General features: G+C 49.3%; 1 protein-coding gene across 1 annotated transcript in view; it reads right to left on the bottom strand.

Moving 5' to 3' along the window:
* SHB (SH2 domain containing adaptor protein B) overlaps window positions 1-21,029 on the bottom strand; it is a 125,945-nt gene extending 104,916 nt beyond the window's left edge. The window contains exon 1 of the mRNA XM_006187784.3: window positions 19,750-21,029. Coding sequence (XP_006187846.3) covers window positions 19,750-20,460 — 711 coding nt within the window. The 5' untranslated portion in view covers window positions 20,461-21,029. The remainder of the gene's footprint in view (window positions 1-19,749) is intronic.
* Between the last annotated feature and the right edge of the window lie 6,844 nt (window positions 21,030-27,873).

The following is a 27,873-nucleotide window of genomic DNA, read 5'->3' on the forward strand; positions in this document are numbered from 1 at the left end:
CTGTGAAGTTTATTTTTGTAAATAAAGTTTTATTGGAACATAGTCACACCATTCATTCATTTATATATTGTCTATGGCCACTTTCAAACGACATGGGAAGAACTGAGGAGCTGCACGTTGCCCCCAAAGCCTAAAATACTTACCATCTGGCCCTTTACAGAAAGTTGCTGACCCTGTGTTAGATGCATGGAGACTTACACATGCAAACGAGAACAAGGGCCCCTCTGGGAGGAACAAACTTATTCCAAAGCCCCTCTGGGCTCCTCTGAGTTGGGCCCCCAGAGGAGGCCACACACTTCTTTGAACATCTTAGGGTGGTAAATCTTCCATCCTCTAGAGTAGATATAATTTCTGGAAACTGCCCAAGGCTTTTCAAACCAATTCAGGTGAAAAGGTGGTTGATTATGGTAAGGAATGAAACACGCAAGCTTGCCAAGGGCAGGACGCGTGCCTTAAACGCTGGGTGAATTGAAACGGCAGTGAGAAATGTGGTTTCATTATAAAGTTGTGCAACTTTATTTCTTGTATCTTGTTAATTGGCGACAACAGTCATCTGATGTTCAGGCCTCAGCCTGGTAGTAAAAGACCTCAGTTGCTTGTGACTACCTCTTACAAGATCAACTGCATTCCACAGGAACCTGCGGTCTGGGGATGGCTATCCTGGGAAGTCTGGAAAAGACAGGGCCAGGTAAAAGAGAACATGTGGCCATTACAGATGGAGACACTGTGGCCCAGAGAGGAGATGGGACTTGTCCAAAGTCACCCAGCCATGGAGCCTCAAGGTTCAGTTCATCCAGAGTGGTGACAATGTTCCAAGTTCTAAGCCAGAAGCTGCCAGTGTAAATAAAAAATGAGTACATGTTCTCAAGAAGCTGAGTCCCTCGTATCCAATGAGACTGGAATGTCAATTAAAACACAGAAATTTGACAGGCCTTGGCCATATCCCCCGACCTGAGTCTGTTTCCTCATTTGAAAAATGGACAGTAACCTCCTTGCAGAGTGTTCCTGCGAGGATTACAGTTTAATGATGTACCTAAAGCACCCAGCAGAGTACAGCATACACTCGGTGCTCAATAAAAAGTAGCTCATAATCTCAGGCATGAGGCTGAGTACAATGGTTGCGACATTCCATTATCCCTACCCACAAGCACGGGTACACACACACCCTTCCATACAGGAAACGCTTCAAGCTGCAAGGCTTCAGTGGGCACCTGTCCTGTGCATGGCTGGCCACGTTCTGCCTGCCTCCTGCAGGGAAGTTAACGGAGTGGGAAACTGCATTCGGCATTTGGAGCAGCCACGTTCCCAGACTGAGGGACCAACCCCTCTCCCGGGGACTGACTCCTTCAGCAGGACCACAGCTGTAAACATAGCACAGACAAATAGGAACGGAGAAACAGAAGCAGATGAAGAGCAGGTTGCTCTGGCTTTGGAAGGCAGCCAGGAGAGGTGCCTTCCAAAGGGGCAAGGGAAAATCCCCATACCTTCCCTAGTCAGGAATAAGGCCAGTAAATCCCTCCACGCTGGCGTCTCTCCTTTCATGAATGGCCCAACGTGCCAGCGGGAGTTAAGCAAGAGAGGGTGTGTGCACTGTGGCTTCCTGTGCCTGGCTGCGCAGTTCCGATAACAGGTCCCTGCCCAGGCGAGGGCTGTGACCATGACACAGACAGATGATGTCCTGACCGGGCACCAAGGGCCAGCGCTGGCACCGCCGAGCAAGCCTGGTGAGCTTATATAACAAAGGGCTTGTCACCACATCCTGTGAGCCTCAGCACCCACATTCCAACACAATGAGACGCTCTCTCAGCCCTGGCTTTGAAGTTCAAAAAACGACACATTCAGAAGGCTGGGCAGAGCTGGCTACGGCAGAACTGGCTGGGAGGCAGAGAGACTGCACCGGCTCACCTTCCCATTCCCCTGGTGCTTGACATGTCACTACTTAATTTTTTTAGTGTACCTTTGTGATTAAATAAGTGTTTGTTTTTAAAAACTGAAGTATACCTAACTGGGCAGTGACAACCACTGTTCACGTTTGGGTCTATTTATGTCTGGCTTGTTCCCTACATGTGTAGGTTGGAATGGGGAAAGGGGAGAAAACAAGTATTCAGTTTCTTAAATCCTACTTTTTAAGAAGTCTTCTGTGGTGAGCCTTTCCCTTCTTGACTCCTCTGCAGTTGAGTTACTCAACCCAGCTTTGGTTGGCGGCATTCCTTTCCACCATATGCATATGCCATTTCCCACAGTTGGATATTTAGGTGATTTCCACTTTTTTGTTTTTCCAGATGCTGTAGGATATTGGTAACTAAATCACTGTGACTCTTCACTCTATCCTTAGGATAAACTCCTAGGAGGGGAACCATGGGCTACAGAGTAGCAACTTTCCATCTTCTCTGTGTTGTTCCCTCACTGTCTCCTATCACTCTTCCCGACCTAGAACCAAGTCTACAACATTTTTAGGGCTACTCTGATTTATAAAGTCTTTTTATAGCGGCCTTATCAGCTGACTTCATGACAGGGATGAACACCTTCATTTAAAGATCAGAAAATAGGCTCAGGGAGGTCGAGTGACTTGCCCAAGGTCACAGACCCTCAACTTGAACCCAGACGAAACATCAGTCAGTGCTACTTCACTACGCACCACCACTGCTCTGGGGGGCATCAGGTTGGGAGGTGGGGGCCCTTGACCAGCGCTGGAGCAGGTACTATGGGGGTATGTTAAAACTGAGTGCATGACAGTCTACAACACGCACAACTTGCTACAAATCTACAAGACACACCCTGTGATTCTGGGTCCACCTGTCAATGTTCGTCAGTTTTGATCATCCAACTGTAGACCAATGCAGTGAAACATCCCACAGTCCTTCAGCAAAAGGGCTCAGGGGGTGTTTTCTTCAGCAATGGTGTTTTCTTCAGCAATGGGAAAGATTCTTTTACCACTAAATTACTAAGAAGTAGAGAACGTCACACCCCTAGTGGCTGCAGGATAAACTTAATAATGACAATCTAACTCACTTGTGTCTGATTTTTAGACTGTAAATGCAAGATGACCTTAGATTTCACATTCAAACAAGCCTTTGAAATTCAAATACACAGATCTTCTAAAGAAGCCTGAGCTTCTTCCCACAAGGGAAGCCCTGATTTCCCTTTTTAAATTTTTTTCAAGACAAGTCTGGGGAAGACAAGATCACATGAACTTCCCATTCTGTTTCAGTACCCTTTACAGATCTAAAGTCCCTTTCCCACCCATAACAATTGGGTGGCCATCAGCAATGTCTTAGACAAAATGACTCTGTATGAATGAAACTGTACAACCAAAATTCATTTGCAGAGTACGAAACATTTGAGCACAGACAGAATTATAGCTGCTGAACTTGAAAGAATCCAATGCTCCAAAGTACTTGCTAGAGAAACAGGTAAAACCAGAAGAAACCATCAAAAGCAAAGTGGTTACAATATTTTCCAGAATAACCATTCCCCAAAAGATCAGATACGTATTTTTTAAAAAGGCATTTCTAATTTAGGGGGGAAGAATCGAATAGTACCCCTGCCAAAAAGAAAATCAAGAATGTGCCCTCCCCCCCACCCACTGACTTCTTACTTCCAAACTGCTTACTCAGTGCCCTTCTGTAAACTGTCTCTATGAACAATTTCTGCTTCCTCTTGAGGCTTCAAGTCTAATAATTTTAGGAACTCCTCAAAACAAAGGGCTTGCCTAGATGGAAAAATGTTCCTCAGCTTTTTCAAAACAAGGCTCACTTCTGCCCTAGTCTGTGGGTGATGAAGAACACGATTCAAGGGTACAGACAAAAACCAGGGTGGGGTGGGATAAAGGGAAGCCAGGCAAGACCCCAGCCACTTGCCTGGGTTGGGGGTCTGCACACTGACGTTGGGCCCGAGGCCTGCGTGTGTGATCCGGGTCTTGACAATGTTCTTGGCTGTCCTGTGGGTGACTTGCAGGTGATGACACTGATTCCCATCATCCTGTCACTTCACAGTCACACCGCAGATGGCTTTCAGATGGATCCCGAGCCCCACAGAAGCTCAGCAAGCAGGAGCTGGATGACAGCTGAATTCCCCAAGTGTGTGCCCCAAGCCTGTGGCAAGAGGCCCCTGAGCTGGCCTGATGGCATGTTAGTCCTAGATCCTTATTTACAAAGCACCTCTTCTGGAATTGGGCAGCGTCCTCTGCTGACCAGAGGGGCTTCTGATTCAGCAGTGAATGGAGGAATTGGCCAGGGATCCTCAGGGGGCCCTTCAATTGAGCCCAGCAAACGCCTTCAACAAGGCTAATGTTTCTTCCCGCCCCTGGGGACCCAAAGGTTCACGAGCACTTACTGCTGCTCAGAGCTTCTCCGGTGGAGGACGTCCTCTAAAGGTCAGCATCCCAGTGGCAGCCAGAGCCCCAGGCTCCCTTCTGAAGGCTCCAACTGCACCACCAGCAGCCTTTCCGTGGCTCCTTCTATCGACCATCATTTGCCCAGACATCCCAGAACACCTCCAACTCCCAGAGATGCTGCCATCAGATGGGAGAGCTGAACATTGGTCTCAAGGTCAGGTGACTAGCTCTGTGGCCCCCAGAACAAACCCGGCCCACTCCCCCATCTCTTTCACCCTGCACCCCGCACAGCTTCCCTCACGGAGGTGCTGCTGGGTGGCTCTGCCCTTTCCTGCTCCATGTTTCTGCAGAAACAAGCAGCTGAGGTGCCGCCTGGTTCAGACAAGGCCTCCTCCCGCCCAATTCTCCAGAAAGACCTTGGGTGGAGACGGGCGTCTATTCCTGTCTCAGGCCTGTAACCCCTGGTACACGAGCCTCTGACTCTGACAGAATGTGGACAAATGCTAGGCTGGACTGGGAAACTTACAAACTCCACAGAGGGCATCTCAGTTACTGACAACGGTGATCCAGAGAAATCTATCCCCGACGCGTGCTCGGTCAATTTCCCTCCATTGACCAGTGTCATCTGAGAGCTGCCTGAACAGTCAGTCATAGAATTTCATGGCTTAAGGATGAAGAATGGGGTCAGTCTCATTGCCTCCGCCTAAAGCATTTGGTGTCCTCCTAACTGGGCTCCACACTTTCAGGGTCAGCTTAGGCCTCCCTTCCCCCACCCTCTCTAACCCATCCTCTTAAGATAGAGACAGGTAGGTCTCCCTAAAGCACAGATCGGACCCTGTCACTCTTGCTCCACCACCTTTCATTACCCACAGAGGAAAGACAAACTCTGTGGCCTGGCCCTTCAGGCCTTCCAACACCTGGCCTCATCTCTCCCTCTTGTATCTTTTCTCTTGTGTCTTCTCACACTTTGGACAATTCACAAGGCCCCCTCCCAGAGTCACCTCCTCACAACCACCAGTCTCTAAATATCCAAATCCATGAAGGCCCAGCTCCTGTGCCACCTCCTCCATGAAGCCTTCCTGATGTTCCTTTGGTAGTATTATCCTGAGAAGACACAAGGACAGTGCCTGGTACAAACCAGATGCTTTATCAACAGTAGAGAGCTGTGGTTTTTAAATGGCTCTAGCCTTGTGGTTTTAAGACCACCAGATGAAATGGAACAGTCCTCTGTCACTGTTCCCTATAGCTATGTAGACAGACGTTAAGGGCAGACAGAAACCAAACTAACTGTCTGGGCTCTACACTCCCATCTGCAGCTCTGCCTACACTAGCTGTGTCACCTATGACAACACACTAAAAAAAAAACAAACCACACCTCTGTCTGCCTCAGTTTCTCCATCTGTAAAATGGGACTCTTAACAGAACTTATATCCTATGGTGTGTTGTGAGTTAACAGTCATAAAGCATTTAGAACAGAGTGGTCATCCAGGTGGAGTTTTCACTTCTACTCTCCCACTGCAGGGAATCATGGGTCAGCTACAAACTGACCGTCAAGATAAGGACAAAGCCAGTTTTTGAAGACAACCTCACCAGGCCAGGAATGGAAATCCCACTGGCTTGACTGTGGCTATAGGAACCCCAGAGTTTGAGGCTGGGCTGAGGCCCAAGATAGACTGTGGCCAAAAGAATTCATAAAGCTCTTCCTACGCGCCAGGCATTGCACTTAGCCATTTAAACAAATAATTAAATCCTCACAATAAGTAAGCAATAGAGGAAACAAGTAGTGTACATTTTTTTATAGTACTGATATTTAAAGAGTAATATGACATTCGCCTTGAAAACTAGTTATGGTTAGTATGCGTTTATAATTTTGCCAAAATATACAACTAAATCCTCACAATGACCCTATGTACTGCCCCTGAACCTCACGTCAGAATGTTTCATCATCTGTAAAAGAGAGCTTCTAACAGGACCACCTCAGAGACCAGCTGTGAGGATCACACATGGAAAGTGTTACATTGGTGTGAGGCACAGAGTGAGCGGTCAGGAAACACCGTCTCATTGTTACGCCCGTGTTAGGGTTGATGGGGCATTCCGGGCCCCGAGAACCTAATCACTTGTACCAAGTTACTAAGCTTCCAAGCACCAGGGCCAGGATTTGAGCCCAGACTTCTGACCCCAAAGCTGGTGCTCATTTCACACCACCACAGGGGAAACCATTAGGGTCTTGCTGTGTTTGGATCAACAGCTCTGGGCAGCTATGGTGTGCTGCCGTGCTGGCTACCCCCACAAAGGGCAAAGACCCAGGACTAAGAATACCTGGCTTCTCTCAGCAGGGCAGCTTCTGCTCCACTTGCTACCTGCTCAGCGCTGAGGTCCTGGTGGCAAGATCCCATCAGCTCCCCTGGAATCTACTCCTGACTGCTGCTCTTCTGCTCTCTTTGGTCTGATACCCCTGAAATCCACCTGGGAATCCCTCGGTGCTCCCCATCTGGTCACGCTTTGGCACAGCTAACTCTTCAGTGCCAAGCTCAGCCCACCGACTCAGAACCTGCCCCAGCCTGCCACTTCCTGTCCTGGAAGCTCCCAGACTGGGGGTCCACCAACGTCCTCCACACTTGGGATGCTGTGAAGGGTACTTGCCCTTAGCAGTTGGTGTCCTGGCTGGGAATCCGGCTCTGTGGGGAAATGATACAGCCTGCAGCTTCCCTCTGCCTTTGAAGATACCATCACACATCTGAGGGTCGTCAAGTGGAAGAAGTAAGGTTAGACTGGTTCTGCTTGACCTCAAAGAGTCCAACTAAAATAAGATCACCTACAGAGAGAAAGAGGTCAGCCAGCACAGCTCCTGTAAGCACAGGCACTCAACAAACCTGTACTAAATTGGAGGGAACAGTAGAGAAAAACTTGAAAGCCCCGCTGTGTAGAGGAGTACGTGGTTATGTCGTCACTGGAAGTTTTCAGGCATGGGTGCAGGAGGGTTGGACTGGGTGATCCCCAGGCTCCCCTGGAACCCCAAGCTAAGGTCCAGAGCAGCAACTTTCCACCTTGGCTGCATATCAAAATCATCTGGGGACCTTCTAAAACTACTGATGCCCAGGCACGAGCCCCAGGAACCATGCTGTAACCAGTCTGAGGTTAAGCCCAGGCAACAACAAATTTTGAAAAATGCTCTCCTGGTGATTCCAATTTGCTGCTGGGGCTGGTCTAGGTAGGGCACATTGACGTGGTATGACACACAGTATAGTGAATTAGGGAGACACTCTTAGAACCACAGAAATGTTCACAGAAGTGTTCAAAAATCTGCATTTTTTTGTTCAAAATCTGCATTTTTTCCCCCCTTGACTTGTTCCCCATGAACACTCCTGGGCTTAATCTGTTCCGTCAACACTAATTCATTAATGTCACAAACCCCATAGCAGACACTGCAGAATGGATTATCCTGACACTGGCCTGAGCCGGGAAAAGAAGAACATGCGACAGAGATTCAGGAAGGGACTCTCACTGATTGAAGACACAGGACACCTGGGTTGAGGGGGCCGGAAAAGGTTGGGGGGCAGGGGGAGAACTCTGAATTCATGTCACTTGCATTGGACTCTGTAGGTGTTAAAAAAGTATAAATGACCAAAATAATGTAGTTCCCACATGACACAAGAATTTCAAGTCTTACCCATTCTTCAAGTCTGAGCTCTGCCACCCACAGCCTGCTCCACTACTGCCCACCGCAGGCTCCAGTGCTCCTCGCTACTCAGGGTCATTCACCTGCCTCTCTGGCCTGGCACTTAACTCCCTCTGCCTTGCAGTAGAGATATTCCTGGGCCTTTCCAACATTGCCTCCTGGGCTCTGGGTTAGAGCGCTGGGGCTTACTTATTGCTGACTGTCCGCAGGACTCAGCCCACTGCTGTAACATGGTAGGTGTCTAAAAAGTGTTTGATGCATGGAGGACTGAATGTTGCATCCCTTTCTCCACAAAAGTCACCGTGTCAAAGCTGAAACAGATACTCCCAGATAAGGCCACAAAAGCAGGACAGACAGTAAATGGCTGCCCCCAAAATACTTAGACAGTTGGTCCCCTGGTCCTGGAGAGGGAAGCCGACTACATCAGAGGTGAGCCGAAGTTTTCCTGGCCTCATCTCACCCACAGTGTCAGGTCTAGCATCCAAAGATGTAGTGCTAACACCCAACTACTTCCCTCAGGTGTCAGGAATTGAATGTGTAATAAGCGCATGGGTATCTGAAGACAGAAGGTGTCATTTTATAAAGACAAGGTGAAATCATTATTATCATAATAGCAATTGAGACCTAAATGCAGTCAGGGTGAGACGGAGTCAAAATATTGAAGTCTACAAAGGCACGTGGAGAAATACAGACAGATCACAGAGCAAGAGAGAAGAGGATGTCCAGACACAGACTGGTCATTCATAAAAATAAAATTAAAACCCTACCTCATACCCTGAAATCAAACTCCAAACTAAGATGTCAATGTTAAAAACGAAAAGGAAGGAAGGAAGGAAGAAAGGAAGGAGGGAAGGAAGGAAGGAAGGAACGAACGAACCAAAGGATTAGAAAAAAATACATTGGAGTACGGAAGACTCTTCTAAGCAGCACACTCAAGAAATCATGAAGAACATCAAGACCGATTCAGCAACAGAAAACAATTCAGTATAAACAACAAAAACAATCACCAGCTACAGAGCCGAAAGGCAAACTACAAACTTGTAAAAAATATCCTGCAACCCAAATGGCAGGCAAGGGGCTGCCATCCTTAATCCACAAAAGCCCTCACGAATCAGTAAAAAGATAACCCTGTGGCAGAAAGGATGAGAGAAGATAGAAGTATACAAGTTTGAAAAAGAGACACAAGTGGTCAATGCACATATGCACTGTTTACCCAAGAAATTGCAGATTAAACTAAACTGCCTTAAACAGGCACAAACTTGTAAGGTCTTTCTAGAATACAATATGAAAGCATGTATCAAAATTTTTACCTTTCTTACCCAACAATTCTGGGAATCAATCCCAGGGAAATAATTAGATTTATTTGTGCAAAGAATTAAGTTACAAAGATGTTCATTACACTCTGTTAAATTTGTGAAAACTAATAATAGAGAGCCTAATAATGGAGAGCCTAAGTAGGCAACCAGAATTCTAGGCAGACATTAAATTACTGTTGTTGAATGTTTAAGACAATGTAGACATCCTTCCAAGCCTTTCAGCGAAAAAGAACATAAATAGATACACACAATATTACTTAATGTTTGTGGAGGGAAAAATGTGTGTGTGTGTGTGTATATATATATGTGTGTATATATATATATATGCATTGAAAAGGGGCTGAATGGAAAAAGAGTGAAATATTCAGTGGTTTCTTTCAATTGGAGAATTAGAGTTGATCTCTATTTTAGTTTTGCTTACCTGCATTTTCCATACCAATCTTACCTTAGTTTTGTTAAAAGGTGAAGAAAAAGTTACCCCAGAGATGAACACTGAAATATACTAAAAAATCCAAGCTTGCTCAGAACACAGCCAACTTGCAACTGCCCCACACAGGAAGGCAGGTAGGGGCTGCACCATTCCTCAAATGCCACGAGGGCCCCAAATCACATGTGTGCCTTTGGAATGCACCAGGAGGATTATGAAGCTGTCTGGCTTTCTGGGAGTGCATGTCCCACAAAACAGTGATGCTTCACTGTGAAGAACTTTCTGGTCATTTTCATTTTTAGAATTTAGCTGGAGAAACCGGGGAAGTTCCATTCCTCGTTCTTTCTGCCTCCTCCTCGTAGCCCGCGTACTGGTGGGCCCCCTGATAAGGGAGAACTTCCCCAACAATCACAAGTGCTCCGCAGTGAAATGCTCTGCTTAGCAAAACAGGCAGGCTCCAGGCTCATATCCATCCTGCCCAGGTTACTGGCTCAAGTGGGTACTTGAATTTAGAGAATTGGGGCAATTTTAGACCAGTGGCAGGTAGCCCTTCACACCCAACCCCCTGCCTCGTTCCTTGATCACCTGTACTTATACCAAGGAATCCCCAGGCTCAGGCCACACCTGCTTGCACTCAGAAGGGCTCCCATTCTGATCTCAATCACTGTGGACTGAATTCCTTCTGTCTAGGATGCCCATCTGCACCTCTCTTTGGACCTGTCGGCCTCCTCTTCCTGGTGGTTTTCCCTAGCCTCAGACAGAGGCGGCCCATGCCTTCTCTTCTCTGAGTTCTCAGGAAGCTCACTGCCCTGGAGGGCAGAGTGTGTCTTGCTCTTAGCCCCAGGACTCAGCTGCTGGGGCAACTCCACTGGCTGAGTTGTGACTATACCTCCGGGGTCCTCCTCATCTCAGCTAATGGCAATTCACCCTCCCAGCTGCTCAGGCTAAAATCTGGAGTCATTCTTGACTCTCCACCCCTCTTCACATCTCATATTTCATCTGTCAGGAAATCCTGCAGCTCTGCCTTCAGGATGTCCTGAGTCCCATCTCTTCTCATCACCTATGGCTAGTGCTCGAGTTCCAGTGGGTGTATGTTCCCCAAGCTGGCCTCCTGGCTGGGCCCCTCCAACCTATTCTCCACTAGGCAGCCAGAGCGATCCTTTCAAAACCCAAGTCAGATCATGTCATTCCCCTGCTCAGAACTTCCACTGACTGACTTCCCATCTCACCCAAAGTTAAAGCGAGAGACCCTTTCAGTGCCTCCCAGGCCTCCCCTGTCCCACCTCTGGACCTCCTCTCCCCACTTCCTCCCCACCTGCTCCACTCAGTCATGCTGATCTCCCTGAAGCAGCCAGGCATGCTCCTGCCTTGGACTTTTGCCCTGACTGTTCCCTCCGCCTGGAATGCACTTCTCTCCGAAAGCCATGTGAATCACACCAGCACACCCTTCAGCAAGCCCTCTCCAAGCACCTGTCTGAAATGGCACCCCAGCCCAAACTCAGGCCCACCCTAGCCTCCTCATTCTGCTTTTACTTTCCTCCGCACTCTCTACCCAACATACTATATTTGCTTGACTCCTCTCATGAGACAGCAAACTCAGAGGAGCATGAATTTTTGTTTTTTTCACGGCTGTATCCCCAGTATCTAAATAGAACAATACCCAGCATGTAGCAGGCTCTCAACAATACCTATTGAATGAATGAATGAGGAGAAAGGACTTGGTATGGGCTCTCTTGGTCCAGCTGAGGACTCGGGGTCTGGCCAGTGGTATCCACCTCCCCACCACCCCAACCCACCTGTCAAGTCACTTCTCCCCTCATCAGCCTCGGGAAGCCCCTTTCTGACCATTACTCTTAAGTTCTGCTTGGAAAACACGAGGCCTGAGTCATTCCCCAGGGCCCTGACTAATTCTCCATCCTTTGGACCCACCTCCAAGATCCTTCCTCTACAGCATAATGGGAAATCCAGAGAGAGCTCCCCTTAGAGAAAATGGAAAGGAACTGAATGATTTAGAGGAAAATTCAATTCCTCCTGGCTCAGCAGTTGAGAAAGAGCAAACTCTCAGGAAGCCAGTGCCTCTGAAAGTGAAACATTAATAGAAATATTACTGGAAAATACCAAACAGGAAGAGAAGGAAAATTCCATTGTGGAAGCAAGGTCCTCAGTCGATGCTCCTTAATGGTCTCAGTAAAGTGTTTCAGAATCAAAACATGGAAAGAACCGGAAATCAATCAGGCTGTCACCCTTCCTGTGGACTGGAGCTTTGGCCAAGCCACCTCCAGACCACCACAGCACAAAGAGCACTGCGCTCAGAACAAGGTCAACAGCCTGGCCACTGGCTCAATCAGTACCTCTGGGAGGCAGGGCAGGCTCCACTTCCTGGACCCTCAGTTTTTCCATCTATAAAATGGGGGTGACAGCACCTTCCTCACAGAGTGACTTTGAGAATCAAATTAATTATAGGTGTGAAAGTGTCCTTTAAGCTGTGGAATGCTTACCTAAATGTAGGAATCAGTAGCTCCTACAATGCTAACAGATGGGATTTTTATAAAGAATTTAAGTCTAGCCACAAATAAGGCAGAGAACATTCGAGATTGTACAGCCTGAGGTGGTATGGCCAGTGGTTAAAAACAAAGACCCTGGATCCAGCTTCAAATCTCATCTCTGCCACTCACTGAAGGGGTGACCTTAGACAAGTAACTTAACCTTTCTGCCTCAGTGTTCTCATATGTAAAATGGGAATGACAGTGGCATCCACCTCAAAGGACTCTGGTGAGGAGTAAATGCGTTAATGCATATAGAGTACAAAGAACAGTGCCTGGCTCAGAGTATGTGCAATGAAAGTGCTGGCTAGGACTGCTATTGTGGAAAACCCCTTCAATTGACTACTCTTTCTTACTCAAATGCCTCCTCCTCTGAGAAGCCTTCCCCACTTTCCTCAGTTAAAATGAATCTCCTCCTGACCCTGCTTCTCCTGTAGCCCCATGGAATCAAGGCTCTGCCCAGAACAGCTTCTTTGCCAGGATGGCTCTCAGCTCACCCAAACCACTTTGATTATAGATAAATTCTGTCATGCAGAGCTGTGTTCTAACCTTGGTTCCTGTGTCCTCACCAGAAGATAAGCTCCTTACAGGCAAGCACTACCCACCCCGTGGTTCATCCTTGTACCACACAGCTCCTGACAGTGGCCCACATGTGGCAATTCCTCAGTCAACATAAGCCAAACAGAAGTTACAAAGTCAGGGTGGCAGAGACCACTGCAGACCATCTCCATCCTGCAGGAACACTCCCCTCAGAAAGCAGGCGGAGATTAGGCCATCAGCCAGCCTGCAACCCAGATCTCTGCTTCGAAGCCACAAATTCCAATTTATTTTCTAGGGCCCAGCCTGATCTATCCCTTCCCCATAGGACACTACCCCTCGGCTCTTTCAGCATAAGATGTGAAAGTCAATGCCAAATGGAGCTGCACAGGGGAGCGCTTGACCATAGGCAAGTTCAGCTTCGGTTAAATGACCAGAGGAAGCCACACCTGTTTCAGATTTGCCTTTTAATGCCTCTTTTATGGGGCAGAAATGCTTTCAGGGTGGGGAGAGGACGAGGTCAGGTCTTGAGGGTTAAGTCTGGGGAAATCAGTTATGTTCTGAGATTGTCAGATTAGAAGATGGTCACTTGATCTCCTTCCAGGAAACTTAGGTTTCTTGTTGACGAGGGCCAAAGTACCACTGTTTTATTTTGTTTTGTTTTGTTTTGTTTTGTTTTGTTTTGTTTGTAAAAGAGTACACACAGCCTGGCCAATCCTTGGAGGGAGGGAACTCTTGGTGTCAGAATGAGAAGACATGGCAGCTACAAGAGACACATTCTGTGCAGCTATCCCTTGGGAAGCGCCAACTCTGTGTGCAGAATTTCTCTATGTAATAACTCAAGGGCTGCATTAACATCTCATTTATGGATCTCAGAGGCAGATAGGGGAGGGAGAGAGAAAAGCCAGTTCTGGGGCCCCTTTGGGGACCACCAAAGCCCAGACTGAAAGAGAGAGGAATTAGGGCAGAAGAGTGCAAGAAGAGGAACTGTAAGTGAAGGGGAGGGGGAGACACACAACATACATTTCAGTCAATGTCAGAGCCTTACTATTGCCATCTAAATCGTCCAAAAGAGTGGAACAAATTGATGAAAAGCATAAAGGCTTTGAATTTAGATGGCATCGGTGTGATCCTAGCTCTGACACTTGGTAGCTATGTGATATTAGGCAAGTCGTAACCTCTAAGCCTTGGTTTATCTGTAAAATGGGGATAAGACTACCCATGGTAGAGGGATGGCACTGAAAGCCCCAATTAATGGCCTGCCTATATCCCTGCCCTCTGCCACGGGACTTTGCAGCTCCTCCTTTCTCACTGAATCCTGGCTGGCCTCGTGACTTGCTTTGGTGAACAGAATGCCACAGAAGGGACAGTGTAGCAGTTTCTAACCTCAAGAAACTATATGGGCTTCTCTACTTTCTTGGAGCCCTGCCACCCTCATATGAACAATGCTAGCCCACTGGAAGATGAGACAGAGCCAAACTGACACAGCTATGGCCATCCTAAACCAGGTGCCTCCAAACACATAAGAGAGCCCAGCTAGGACTGGCAGGGCTGCACACCCACTCTACACTGACAGTAGATGCCTGAGTGAACCCAGTTGAGGCCAGAAAAACTACTCAGTTGACATGTGGGTCCATGGACAATAATGAAGGTTTATCATTTAAAGCAGGGGTTGGAAACTACAGACCACAAGCCAGCAACCTGTTTTTGTAAATAAAGTTTTATTGGAACACCTTTATATATTGTATATGGCTGCTTTCAAGCTGTAATGGCAGAGCTTAATAGTTGTGATGGAGGCTGTCTGGCCTGCAAGCCTAAAAATATTTACTATCTGGCCCTTTAAGAAAAGTTTGCTAATCCCTGGTTTAAAATCACTGAGTTTGGGGTGATTTGTTATGCAGCAATAGCTAACTGATACAGTGTGTAACCCTCTTCTAAGGTGACTGTGAGGATTAAATGACCAATGAAGTGATTAGCCTGAAGCCTGAAGAATATATTCCTCTTCTGGGGAATCGATGGGAAAAACTGGATTTGATAAGCAGCATTTCTCTCACTACTTTCATGGGACAGAACTTCAAAGGAGAAAGTGTCCCAAGCCAAACCACAGCTACCAAGCTTGGCTCTTACCTTTTCAGCTAATTACTTTCTAAGAACTGGATGGAGACCACAGTTGTTAACCAAATGGAAATGACTGACAGCTCATGCTTGGCCCTAGCTTCAGTCAAGCTACACATCAATGAGCTGATGTGAAAAAGACCAAAAAGACAAGTCACAACTCCCCAAAAAGGCACATGAGACACTCTCTTCCTTTTGTGGCTCCAACCTCCCTCTGCAATCCCTGCTGCTCCCACCCTTCAGGGCTTCCAACCATTCTCTTGATACAAGCTTCTAAACGGAAAAAGCTCAAATGTCACCTCAACCTGAAAGCCCTCCTTGACTTTGCAGACAGAGCTGAGGCCCTCCCAGCCCTCTGCACACACCTCTGTCCTGGCATGCCTCAGGATGCGACACTGTCTTATTAACTGTCTCAGTCTCCCAGACTAGATGTTGAGAAGCTGGTGTTCAACTGCAAATCTGAGACGCTTCCCTCTTGGAAAGCTGGCCACAACTTATTCTCTCTAAATTTCCCCTGCCTAGCAGGCTGCTCAGAGACTGTCTGCTGAGTGTTTTGTTTTTTTTTTTTAAATAGGTTAGACATGATATTATTTATTCCTTGGGAAACATGTTATTTAACTCAACTGTGGATGCTGACAAAATATAAAGTGTTGGTACACATTAGCATGTATTTAAAACTTGGGAAACTGATGTCATGGTGCATCTTGACTTTCTCAGTTGCAGTGGAAACAACATTTACTTAATTATGATAAAAGAAACAAGACTTCAGCAGAAAATATAACGGGATGAGACCTGTTTGGCTGCACAAAAGGAGACCTACCAAGTTACTGTCCTCTTTTGTCATCATTATTTTTTTATAAAGACAACCTGAAGGAATAATATTTCTACCTACTGAAGTTCTGTTGTCTCTTCCCAGGAGCTCAGGCCCTCACTGTCTCTTACCTGGATTATATTGCAATTGCCCCCTAACTCCAGCCCCATCTCCCCCAGATTGCAGCAGTTCTTTACAGCCTGGGATGCTCCTCAACCATGGTTCTGAGTGTCCCTTTCCTGGCTCAACAGTCTTCAAGGACTCCCCTGTGAGGTCTAAACTCAGGCCCCCACCTATCTCACACTGTCATCTCTCATTCCCCAAGTGAGGCCCACTGCAAGAAAGCTCTGATTTTCAAGAACACACTCCGGTTGAGGTTTTGTATACACATGTACATACACACACGTGCCCACACACATACATATACACACACACTCACATACACGCGTACACTCACAACACTGGGACGTCAGTACTCCTGCAGGCTGCAGTCAGCCCTTCCCCTGAGCTGAAATTCTACTTCCATCTCTAAATCCAGCTCAAAGCTGCCTCCTAGGTGAAGACCTCAGTAAATTACCCAAGACAAAAACACTGGGAGACAAATGATGGAAAGACAATGTATGTTGGTCTCCTCCAGAGGCTCAGGCCAGAGATTATTGCCCAGTCTTCTGCAGCCTTTATTCTCTCCCCTCCTAGGTCACCCTTGTACAGAGAGATCTCTGAGCACAAAATAAGTGCTGGGTAAAAGTTGCTTAAATTGAAAACACAGTCCCTCCAGCATTTGATTCTAAAAGGGAAAAACCGGAGGCTGGCCAGAAGCAGCAAATTGTGACCAGGAGTGTGTATGCCCTGGGACTCACCTGGGAGAATAGGAGTTTGCCTAAGTGTGCGACAGAGGGAAGCCCAGGTACTGAAGGAGGCAGGAGAGGGTAGGGCTGGCAGCAGAGGTCCTGAAAGGAGGATTGGTGGACCAACAGCTCCTACTCCACGCCACAGCAACTCTCAACACAGACCGACGTCAAAAACACAGCCCGACACACAGGGGGCATTCAACAGCCCTACAGGTTCTTGTCCTATCCCCTAGCAATTGATAAAAAGAAGCTGGACCTGAGATTAAGTGGGTTAGAAGTGGGTTTTCCTGGATCCATGGGTGAGGGGCAGAAGGCGGGCTCTAGGGTGTTCAGGGCTGGATCTGCAATGTGCCTGGCCTTCTGAAAGCTGTCTGGCTGGAAATAATGTGAAAACCAGGCTGCTTCTTGGCTGCCTGGACAGGAATGGGGCGGGTATGGGGTGAGTGTTGGCCCAGATTAGGAGGCAGCCCTACAAGGAGGGCAGAAATGACGTAGTCTCTGCATTCCAAATCAGCTCTGGCCGAAAACTCAGAGAGAGGGTTAAAAAGCCACTGTTGCATGAGTGTTCTCAAAGTGTGGTCCCAGGATCAGTGGCAAAAGATCACCTGGAGATCTGTTAGAAATGCACATTCTCAGGCCCCACACCACGTGTGGTGACTCAGGCTCTGTGCGGGATGGGTCCTGCAATCTGTGGTTTAACCAGCCCTCCAGGTGCTGGTTTGAGAAGCAATGCATAGTATGACCCTCTCTGGCAGCTTTCCCTCCTGCTTGTTAGAAAAAAACGCCTGGTAGCTGAAATGCCTTGGAGGTATTGACTCCAAGGACCTGAGTATCGAGTCTGTATTGCAACAACTTCTTAAAATATCAAAGGGCTCGAAGTCACAACCTAGTAGGTGAAATGCAGTCCCGAGATCTTTTTTTAAAAAACCAAATCTGCTCACATCATTTAGCAACTAAATGCTCTTACTGTGCTTAGCTTACAAGGTAAGGTGCCCCCTGACCCAGGCCCTCCTGCTCCTCTGGGGTCCTGCCCAACTCTAACCTCTTAAATCCGGCCACAGGGCCTTCCTGCAGTTCCACAAAGCACCAGGCTCTCTTCCACAGCCAACCACAATAGTGGCCCTCCGTGACCACCTCCCGGTAAGCCATCCCATCACAGCACTGGTGCACACTTCTGCTTGGGCCACACTATTCATTGAGGAACCCTGCTCCAGTACCCAGCAGGGGAGAGCAGAGAAGACCTGTAAGAAATACTTGGCAGAACGGAGCCAAGTCTTCAACACGCTGGACATCACAGTTATAAAAATTATCATTCCTCAGTATCTGAAATAGTCTTAATTATAATTAGGGAAAATGTTTACTAAAGTTTGAAAGCCATAAAGGAAGACTTTAGTGAGCAGACAGAACCACAAGCAGGGAGAGAGAAAGGAGATTTGCCTGCCTGGGAGGTGGCCATGGAGTAACAGGTGGGAGGCAGGGAGTCCAGTGAATCTCTCCAGGGAGCTAGGCTGGGCCGTCCTCACACATTCTGTCTCCAGGGACCTGAGGTTTTCCCAGGCCAGCACCTAGCCAAGCCTGGGCCATACAGCCTCTCTGCTCTTTCCCTCACAGATTGACCACAACCCTGTGATCCTAGGGGCTCCCAGAGAAATCTCCTCTGCCCTTAAGGCAGCACCTGGGTAGCCACCAGGCTCCCAGCACCCTATCATTTAGGTGGTGACATCATGGGTCCTTAGGAAGCCCAGAATCCATGCTTCTGAGATGTGTCCCCAAACTGGCCCCAGGGGGAGGTGGAAGGTGGAATCCTCAGACTGCCCATGCTGCATTCAGCAGACCCAGCAGGGAGGGGATACTCTGGAGACCTGGGATCTTGAGGAGAGGAAGTCAGGCAGAAAAATTAAGAGGGGCATCCCCTTACTCCTCCTATCTGGAAAACAAAACAAAAAAATCCCTTTCCAAGCACCAGCTGGCAGGTAAGAGCCTGTCTCACTCCTATCTGGACATCCAGTCCTAAAAGAAACTCAGATTCTTTATCAGCCTCCCCTAGTCCACACCTGGACAAAAGTTTACCTTTGGGAAAAGGTGGGGTTTGAGGGAGAACAAGAGGGACAGTAGCCTGGTAGCCATCACAGGGCACCAGGCCTCAGATGTAATCAAAATACTGCCTTCCACCAGAAGTAGACAAAACAAGTATTATTTTATGGGAGAAGGGAGGGTGTCACAGGAGTGCGAAAGGGAAGGAGAGGGCCCAGTCTGGCTGTAATTATCCTGCTTCAAAGGTGGGAGATCAAGATGGTCTGATTTCTCAGGGAGGGGGGTTGCACAAAATAGTCCCCCTCATCCCTGGGACAGTATGGGGTCGGGGTAAGGTCAAGAAGTAAGGTGAAGATTGGAGGGGTGGTTCTCCTTCCAGCTGGCCCAGGTAGGGGGACCCCTCTCCTGCGCCGCTAGAGGAACTAACAGGTCGAAGTGGAGCGTTCTTGGAGGCCAGCACATTTCAACCGGAAAAGCACGCGTGTGGTTCCCGGTGAAGCTCCAGTACAAAAGGCCGCCCCATCTGGAAACCTGGCGCAGGGGGTGGAGCAGGGCGCTTAGAAGAATTTACATACAGCCGTTCAGAGACAGCCAGTCCAGATCTGCCACCAAGAGTGTGTAATATCCGGCGAGTCCATTCCCAGCTCTGGACCTCTCAGTTTCCCATCTATAGAATCGTCGATGGGGGGAGACGGGGTGGACAAGAGTAAACACTCTTTTAAGTCCGTGACAGCTCTGATTCTCTGATTTTTCTCCTCGGGGGCTGAAGGGCTAGCTGCCTATTTTGGCGGCAAGGCTGGGAGGGTCGCTCCCGTCAGGCTACTTTCGAAGCGGACACCTGGCTGTGGGCTGAGAGAGAGGACGTCTTAAGAGCAGCAGCGAAAGAGACTGTGTCAGGAGGCCGACGATCGGGGCCGGGGGCCGGGGGGAGTGTCGGGGGGAGCGTGTGCAAGGAGGCAGAATTGGGAAGTAGTGTTTGAGCCCTGACTCCAGGGTGCTAGCCCGAAGTGGTTGTAGGGACTCGGAACCAGAGCGGTGCCTCAGTTTCCCCGTGAGCACAATGGCTCTGGAAACTCGGGTGAGGCGGAGGGGCGCCTTACCTTGTCCTTCTTGCCGGCACTGCTCTCCTCCGCAGCCGAGGCGCCACACTTGTTGAGCAGTTTCTTGCCTCCGCAGGCCGTCGGGCTCCAGGTGCGGCCGCCGGAGCAGGCGCCCCCCGGGGGATCTCCTGCACCGCCCGCAGCGCTCTCCACCTTAATCAGGCGGTGCTTGGGGGAGATGTAGCGCACCTCAGCCGGCGTGGCGGGCCGCCGCTCGCTGCTGCTGCGGTAAAGGTGCGGGGAGCCAGAGGACGAGGACGAGGACGCGGCGGCGCCCGCGCCGGAGGAGGCACAGCAGCAGCCCGCGGCGCCCGAAGCGGAGGAGGCCGAGAAGGCGCGCTGGCCCCCGCCCGGCTCCCCGCCGCCGCAGTAGTCCAGACGGCACATGGCGCGCAGTTTGCGCAGCGACGAGCCGGGCCCGTTGTAGGGGTCCTCAAAGTCGCGCTCCTTCTGTGCGCGGTAGGCGCGGATGAGGTCGCTCGTGCTGCCGCTGTCGTCGGGCAGCGATCCCGACGATGCTGAGAAGCAGGAGGCGGCTGCCGTACCGCAGGACGCCGAGGCGGCCGCGGGGGCCTGCGGCACGGCCTGGGGGTGCTGCGAGGGCCGCTCGCCCCGGCGCCGCTGCTCGCGATAGTCGGGCCGCGGTGGCTGCGGAGGACTCTTGGTCTTGCTGTTGCCCAAGCTGAAGTACTTGTTCAGCCACTTGGCCATGGCGAGAGGCCGCCTAGGGCCGCGGCGCGGGAGCCTGGTCCGCCGCCGCGGCCATTCGGGGGGCAGAGCTGTCTCCCAGGTCCCTCGGCGCCCCAGCCCCGGAGAGGGGCGTCCGGGGCGCCCGCTCCCGACGCCAAGTTCAAGTTCTCTCCGCCGCCTCCTGCCGGCCGCTCCCGGGCTCCGGCAGCTGCAGCACCGCCCTCCGCCTCCGCCGCGCGCCGCCTCGGCTTCGGATCTCGCGCCCCTCTCGGGCGCGTCTCATGGGATCCCGGCCACGGCCCCACAGAGAGCGAAAGGCCCTGGCGCCCCCCGCCTCGGACGCTCTAGTCGTGCGCTCCCCTCGGAGCGCGCTTCTTCCCCGTCGGAACCGTAACCTCCGCCTTGGCCGGGATCCGCGGCTGCTGCGGGAACTTGTCGGCGTCCCCAGCCCCCCTTCTTCCTTTCAGAGCTCTGAGGCGAGCCTGGACCCGCGGCGGGCGAATAAGCGGACGGGAGAGCGAGCGAGCAACGGAGGAAGGCAGCCGGCGCCCGCTCGAGCCCGCGGGCCCGTGCCCGTCCCAGCGGCGCCTGCCGCTGCCGCCGCCGCCGCCTCCTGAACCGCCGCCTCCTGAACCGCCGCGTGTGTGACACTCGGGCCACCAGAGCCCGCCCCTCGCCGCGGCCCCGCCCTCCCCGGGCTCGCGCGCGCCCCGCCCCCAGTCCGCCCCCTCAGGCCCCGCCCCGCCCACCCCCAAGAGCACCGATGCCAGACCTCGGCCCTGGCCCCGCCCGTCTTGCGCCCGGGTCCTGGGCGGGAGTACCTCTCCACTTCAGCACGCGCAGCCTCCCGCGGCCGCCTCGGCGCCAGCCCCCGGGTCGCGCCTCAGGGCGCCGGGGTCCCGCGTTGCAGCCGGGCCCGCCTTGCATGCAGCCCGCCGCCTCCTAGGGCGAGAGGTTGCCAGCCTGAGCCTGCCGCGTGCGGAGGCCAAACCCTCCCTTGGGACCCGCTCAGTGTGCCACTAAGAGATCCCTACTGTTGGGGACATGGGACGTTTTTAGTGTACTCCGTGATCCGCGAGGAGAAAATGCAGTGCCGAGACCCATTAGGGACAGGGTGCCTCTCCTTTTCTTAAAGGGACGAAGACTCCAGTTCAACCCCGTGTGCCAGATCTTCGGAGGAATCTTTATGCAAATGAGCGTTTTAGCAATCCAGATGACGGACGCGACCGGGATAGGCGGCAGGGGCCCGGCCAGGCACCAATCGGATTGGCAAGCTAAGGGGAGGTCGGAATGTTTGCGCACCTTTTCACCTCTGAGGAAGTCGTGGTTTTAACCCTGTTCACTGCCAACCTGGCGGAGAGGGGCTGCGGGGACGAATGTTTAATGCCTAGGATTGTAGGAGCTGGCAAAACTGCATTTAACCCGGGGCCCTCATTTTACAGATGGAGAAACTGAGGCTCAGAGGATGGTCACCCAGGTGGGCCTGGATGCCAGTTGCCCGGTCTGGAAGCACCAAAAATCATGTCATTTCCACTAGTCTCTACTTTGCAATTTAAGATCATCCTCTGATTATTAACCAAAAATGAGGAAACAGGCCAAGTGAGGTGCACAGTTTGCAAAACGAAGCTTTTCCTGGGAGGTGGCATGCTCTCTGCCTAGACACTGGAACCAGGGCTCCTCTGCATGTGGCTGGTCAAGTCTCAGAATATAACTTTCCCTCAGGTGTAAGAACTGAGATCTGAGACATTTTCAGAGAGTGCTGATTTATTAGGACAATAGCCAAAATCATTAATTATCTTCACTTGCAACTTGTATATTATAGATGGGCTTTGGAGGAAAAGTGGAACCTGTTAGGGCAGGGAGAAAGGCCGGTGGCTCTTTTGGCCAGGACTGAAGGTTGAGATCAAACTCTCAGTCCGAGGCTCTTGAGCAGGGAAGGCCTGAAAGCTGTGGCCTCTTCCTCTGCCTGAGGCCACAGTGGGTAAGTGGCAGAGCCAGGACTCCAACTTATGTCTTACTCTGAAGCCTGTGCTCTGTCCACTCAGCCACACACAGTGATGCAGTAGAATTGACTGCAAATTGTCCTTCAGGATCAAGCTATTTGCTCTTTCCCTCTAGGCAGACAGGACTGCCATGCTCTATGAGTTAGTTAAATTTTACAGACCTACTATATGACCCCCATAGTCACAGACATCATCACCAACTATACAGCCCCTTCACTGCCTGAGATCTACTTATTTAGCATTTTACAAGAAATATTCTAGGATATGGGGTATGCGCATGTGTGTGTGCATGTGTGTGTGGTGTGTGTCTGGAAGATAGTAGGAGGACCCAGAAGTTGACCTGGGCTAAGATGTTTATTTTGGGTATCCCTAGACTTAAATATCTCAAATTACCCATTAAATAATTCCTCTACTGTATAAGCACTTAATTATCCCACAAATGAGGGAGGCACAAATAGAAAACCTGAAAGGCAAGGACATCTTCATTGCAAGCCTCACCTTTCAACCAACCACAAATCCTCTCCTGCTTCCTCCCTTCCCAGCTCTGCTTTTTAGGTTCAGGAAGGAGGAACACAGCCAGATCCTGGCAACAGGCCAGGCCACCCTGGGCAAAAAATTCTTCTCCGGGATCTAGAAACTTGTTCCCTGCATGTGGGTTGCACATAGAAGAGTTATCTCTGCTTTTTCAAAAGTTGAGAAAGGTAAGTTATATTTCACAACTTGTTTTTTCCATTTCACTTTCAGCAGGCCATGGGGTCAGACCAACTTTTTCATGTGATACCTCTGCTAGGGTATAATTTGCAAGCCAAAATTATTGTAATGCTATAGTATTATGCCAAAAACTTGTGTATCAGCTCAACCCCTACACGTTCTGTATATAATTAATCCTACTCAGTATCCCTACAATCTAGTGTTATTCCCAGTTTATATATGGAGTAACTAGCCTAAGGTAGTATTTATTTCAAGCAGGCAAAAGGAAAACATGCAAGTGTTTTCCTTTGGGAACTAGTAGGGACACACCTTACAAGACTCAGTCAGAAATAATCATTCTGAAAGGAAATAGAAAAGTTCCCTAAGGAGCAGTGTGTCAAACGGCTAGAAGAGACAGGGACTTGTAAGAAAAGGATTGGAGCACTAGATGGTTAGAGCTGGACAGACTCTTTTCAGAAAACCAGCCACCCCATTCCAAGATAGAAAACTGGAACCAGTGAAGGGAAGTGATTCAGTCAAGAGGCGCAGCTGGGATTGGCACCAAGTCTCTTTGATATCACAAACCCAACACTATGCCCACCATTCTTGGCATTTTTTTTTCCCTTTTATATCCCCCTTACTTGTTCTTGATTATCCTATTGGAAGGGTCAGGTGTGGTCCTTTTTCTCTTTCTGCCCCATCTCTACTTCTCACTTTAGACCCAGGTGGGGACATGGCGGCTCTTTCTCTGCACTTCTTTCTACTATCTGGAAGTAGGCTATGCCATGGCCTGGAAAAGCAGTGCCACCAATCCAACAGATTCATCTACTTTTTCAGTTCAGTCCATCAGATATTAATGTCAGTCCCCTGCTGTGTATCAGGCCCCAGGACTGGAGTCTGGGCTGGAAGCACAGATTTGGGTCATCAATGCTTAGCGAAGATTGGAAGCAAAACCCTCATTCATCCTTGATACCTTTTTTATTCCTTCTCCATCCAGTCCTTCAGCGAGGAATATGCAGAACACTACCAAGGCTCACCACCTCCACTGCTTCCACCCGGGTCCTACACTCCTTCTTTTGCCTTTGTCATTTCAGGTGTCTCTTACCCGTTTCCTGGCTTCCCTCTCAACACACAGCCGGTGATCCTATTTAAAATGGATCTGATTATGCTCCTCCTCTTCTCAAATCCCTCCTTAAATTTCCATTTCCCTAATAGTAAATGCCAAAATCCTTACAGTGGCCCCTAAAGCCTTACATGACCCAGCCCCCTTGAATTCCTGACCTTGTCTTATACTGTCTTCTCTCCTGCTCCAGCTAGGCAGCCTCTTCGCTGTTCCTTGAACCCTCTCTTACCTTGGGCTTTTGCACTACATCTCTTCTGTCTGGAATGCTTCCCCTCAGGCATTCCCATGACTCACCTTCTTCAGGTCTTTCTTTAAATGATACCTGCTCAATGAGGCTACCCCTGGCCACCATATCTAGAATTGTTGTCCCTACTCAATACTTCATACCTTTGTTCCTGATTTATTTTTCTGAGTATCACTCATTCCTATTTCACACACAGCATATTTTACTTATTTTTCTTGTTTATTCTTTGTCTTGCCCCACAGTGAGCAAGACAAAGAATAAGCTCTTTGTTCACTGCATATCTTAAGTGTCCAGAACAGTGCCTGACACCTAGTGGGCAGGCAATAAATGTCTGTGGGACAAATAAGTGAGCGTGCGTGGTTGATCATGGAGGGGAGAGTGGTGCTGGACCTGGTGCAAGTGGCTATTCGCTTTGGTCTAGAGCTGGGAGTGGGTCAGACTTGCTGAATTTTTGAAACAGATGTGCTCCTGGGTTCTGTTCCTAGGAGGATCTCTTCCATGGAGGAAGCAGAATGAGATTCATCCCTGTCTTCCCAGCTTCCAGAGGGGGCTCCAGGAAGGTTGTGGCGTCCAGGTAGCCCTCTTCCACACAAGTCCCAGTCGTGCTGACATGCAAGGCTGTCCGCGGTGTCGCTGAGCCAGCTCTATTTTTCCCTCCACCTCAGGTACAACTAATCTTAGGAATCTCATTACTGGTCAGAAGGTAATCCTCTATATCTAGATTAAAGGCTGTGTTTTGACCATTACCGCGCATTGAGCATTGAGGTGACAGTTTAATTGAGCTGTTTATGCCGCTGCCTTGATCTCTTCCCAGAGAATTTACAACTAATTCCAAGTGTCTCTGTGAATTAAGTGGGCCTCTCCCAACATGCTTTGCCTGTAGTTTGCCGGTGCCAAATCCCTCTTGTCCTTGTGTTACCCAATTATGGGCTCTCTGTCACAGCTGTATCTGGCCGGTACCATTTCCAGCCCACTTCCTCCCTGAGGTGGCCATTAACGATATGGCCCTGAGAGGGGCCAGATCCCAGGACAGTGTCTGTGATACCTGCAGCAGCAGAAGGGAGGTGGAGGTGAGGACTGGGTTGGGAGCAGAGAGGGCATAAATCATTCTGACCCCTTTGAAGTCACCTCCAGGTGACTGACAATAACCCCCTAACAAGAGAAGGGCACAAGTGTCTTCAGCACAGTTAGGTGTGATGGAAAGGAAAGAGTTCTGGACAGAGGTCAAGACTCCTGAGTTCTTATCCTGGCTCTCTTCTGACTTCCTATATGACCTCTGGGGCCTTGGTGTTACTATTTATATAATGGGAGCTGGCAGATCATTGTTTCTCATTCTGTGTCATGGAAGGGTCTAAGAGTAGGGTTGCCAGATTTAGAAAAAACAAAACAATAACAAAAATGGACATCCATGCAATATTTGGGATATGCTTATAGTAAAATACTCTTTGTTTTTTATTTAGAATTCAAACTTAACTGGGTATCCTATGTTTTATCTGGTGATCTCACGCAAGTGTCCCCATGGGGAATAAAGGGGGCTCCCCACCCCTAGCCCAGCCTCTGCTGATGAATTGGACAAGAGCATATGTTCTCAACACTGGCTGAACATGAGAATCACCTAAGGAGCTTATACAACACATAGTGACCAGTCTGTATTCCAGACCAATTAAATCAGGATTCTAGGGGTAGATTCAGGTATTTGCCTATATTATTTTAACTCCCCGGGTGAGTCCAATGTGCAGTCAAGTTTAAAAACTACTGGACTAGAGCAGAAGTTCTTAAAGTAAGGTACCTGGACCAGAGCATCAGCCTCATCTGAGAACCTGTTAGAAATGCAAATAGGCCTTCTGCCTTGCAGAACTTCAGAATCGAAACCTAGGCCCAGCAAGCCCTCCAGGTAACTCTGCTGTAGCTAAAGTTTTAGAGCCAGTTTGAAAGTTCCTTTGATGACAGTAGGGCACCTAATCAGCAAGTAAGTGCTAGGAAAGTGAATCAGTTGAATTGCTTTGCAGTGATGCATTGAAATGGTCAAAGTGCCTGTCTATTGGTAATTGCAGCTAAATTATGGGGTTTGTAAACCCACCGAGGGCAGTGACTTTCAGTTTCAGACTTTGGTCTGATGACGGTCTTAAGGGCTACCGTTGTCACCTGGCAGCATGACAGTTTAGCCCAAGAAAGCCAGAGGGGTCTGAGGGCATAACATTCTGGATCAGTCAGCCTGAAGGCCCAACAGAAGGGGCTTGAAGCCAAAGGGACAAGGAAGTGTGACAGAAAGGAACCAGACAGGGTCAGAGGGGCAGGAGGTCAGCCCAGGTCCCAAGGAGGCTGGGGGCAATGAGAAACACGGATATCTCCAGAGCTGGTTAGTCTGAGTCAGGCACTGCTTTTGTACCCAGCGGGCCAGAGCTGACCGACTGGAGGAGGTGGAGAAGGAAAACTGTGCTTGTTCTGTTTTGCTTGCTTTGTGTTAAGAAGCAAGTGATACTCAAGAACAGAGCAGCGTTTTTCTACAGCCTCAGAAGACTAAAATACAAGCCCACTAGCACATCAGGTTTCCATCTATGAAGGTCTCACAGCCCCAGGTTGACAGGTTTGGGGGATGCCAGGTGCCCCGGATGTGTGACTCTCCTGTCCTTGGGAGACATCTGGAAGGCAAGTAGCAGGGGCTGTGCGTGATTCATTTCTGTCCACCCCCAGGATTCGCTCAGTGCCTGCCAAACGCTAGGCCCTGAGTGACTGTGTGTGGAATTGAATCCAATAGAGATCCAACAAAGCAGGGTTCTTAAGTATGAGTTATCATATTGGGCCTTAATAAACCACAGCACTGAGGACCACAGACATTCCACATGTAAAAGGGCGCTTGTCATCCTTGTAGAATCATTGCAGACTCTCCTCCCTGCTGCCTGCCTTTCTCCATTCCTTCCACCAAGCACCTCTCCTGTGCAAGGCCCAGCTCACCCACGGAGGTTTTGCATGCCGTAGGGAACAACTGAAAAAGAAGGCATAAAGGCAGCAAACGTTGAAACCTCCAAGATTACACTTACCTGGGTTTTCATGTGAACAACTTTGTGTGCGCTAGTGTGTCAAACAATAAATCTGAAACCTTTAATCTGATTTTCCTCATCTCCAAAATAAACTTCGGAATTCCTGAAAAGGTGCAATATTACTTTAAGCCCTACAGTTGGGAAAGTGATTTATTTCTTCAGTGTTGAAACACACACACACACACACACACACACACACACACACACACACACACACACACACACACACATATGTTCTGATGCATTTCCATCATCTCACTTTGGCTGTAGTATTTAAAGACAATTTTAAAAAATCACTTTCCATGCATTATTTTCTCCAGCTATATTTTATTT

The sequence above is a fragment of the Camelus ferus genome, chromosome 4, assembly GCF_009834535.1.
Source record: "Camelus ferus isolate YT-003-E chromosome 4, BCGSAC_Cfer_1.0, whole genome shotgun sequence".
In the NCBI taxonomy this organism is placed as follows: domain Eukaryota; kingdom Metazoa; phylum Chordata; class Mammalia; order Artiodactyla; family Camelidae; genus Camelus; species Camelus ferus.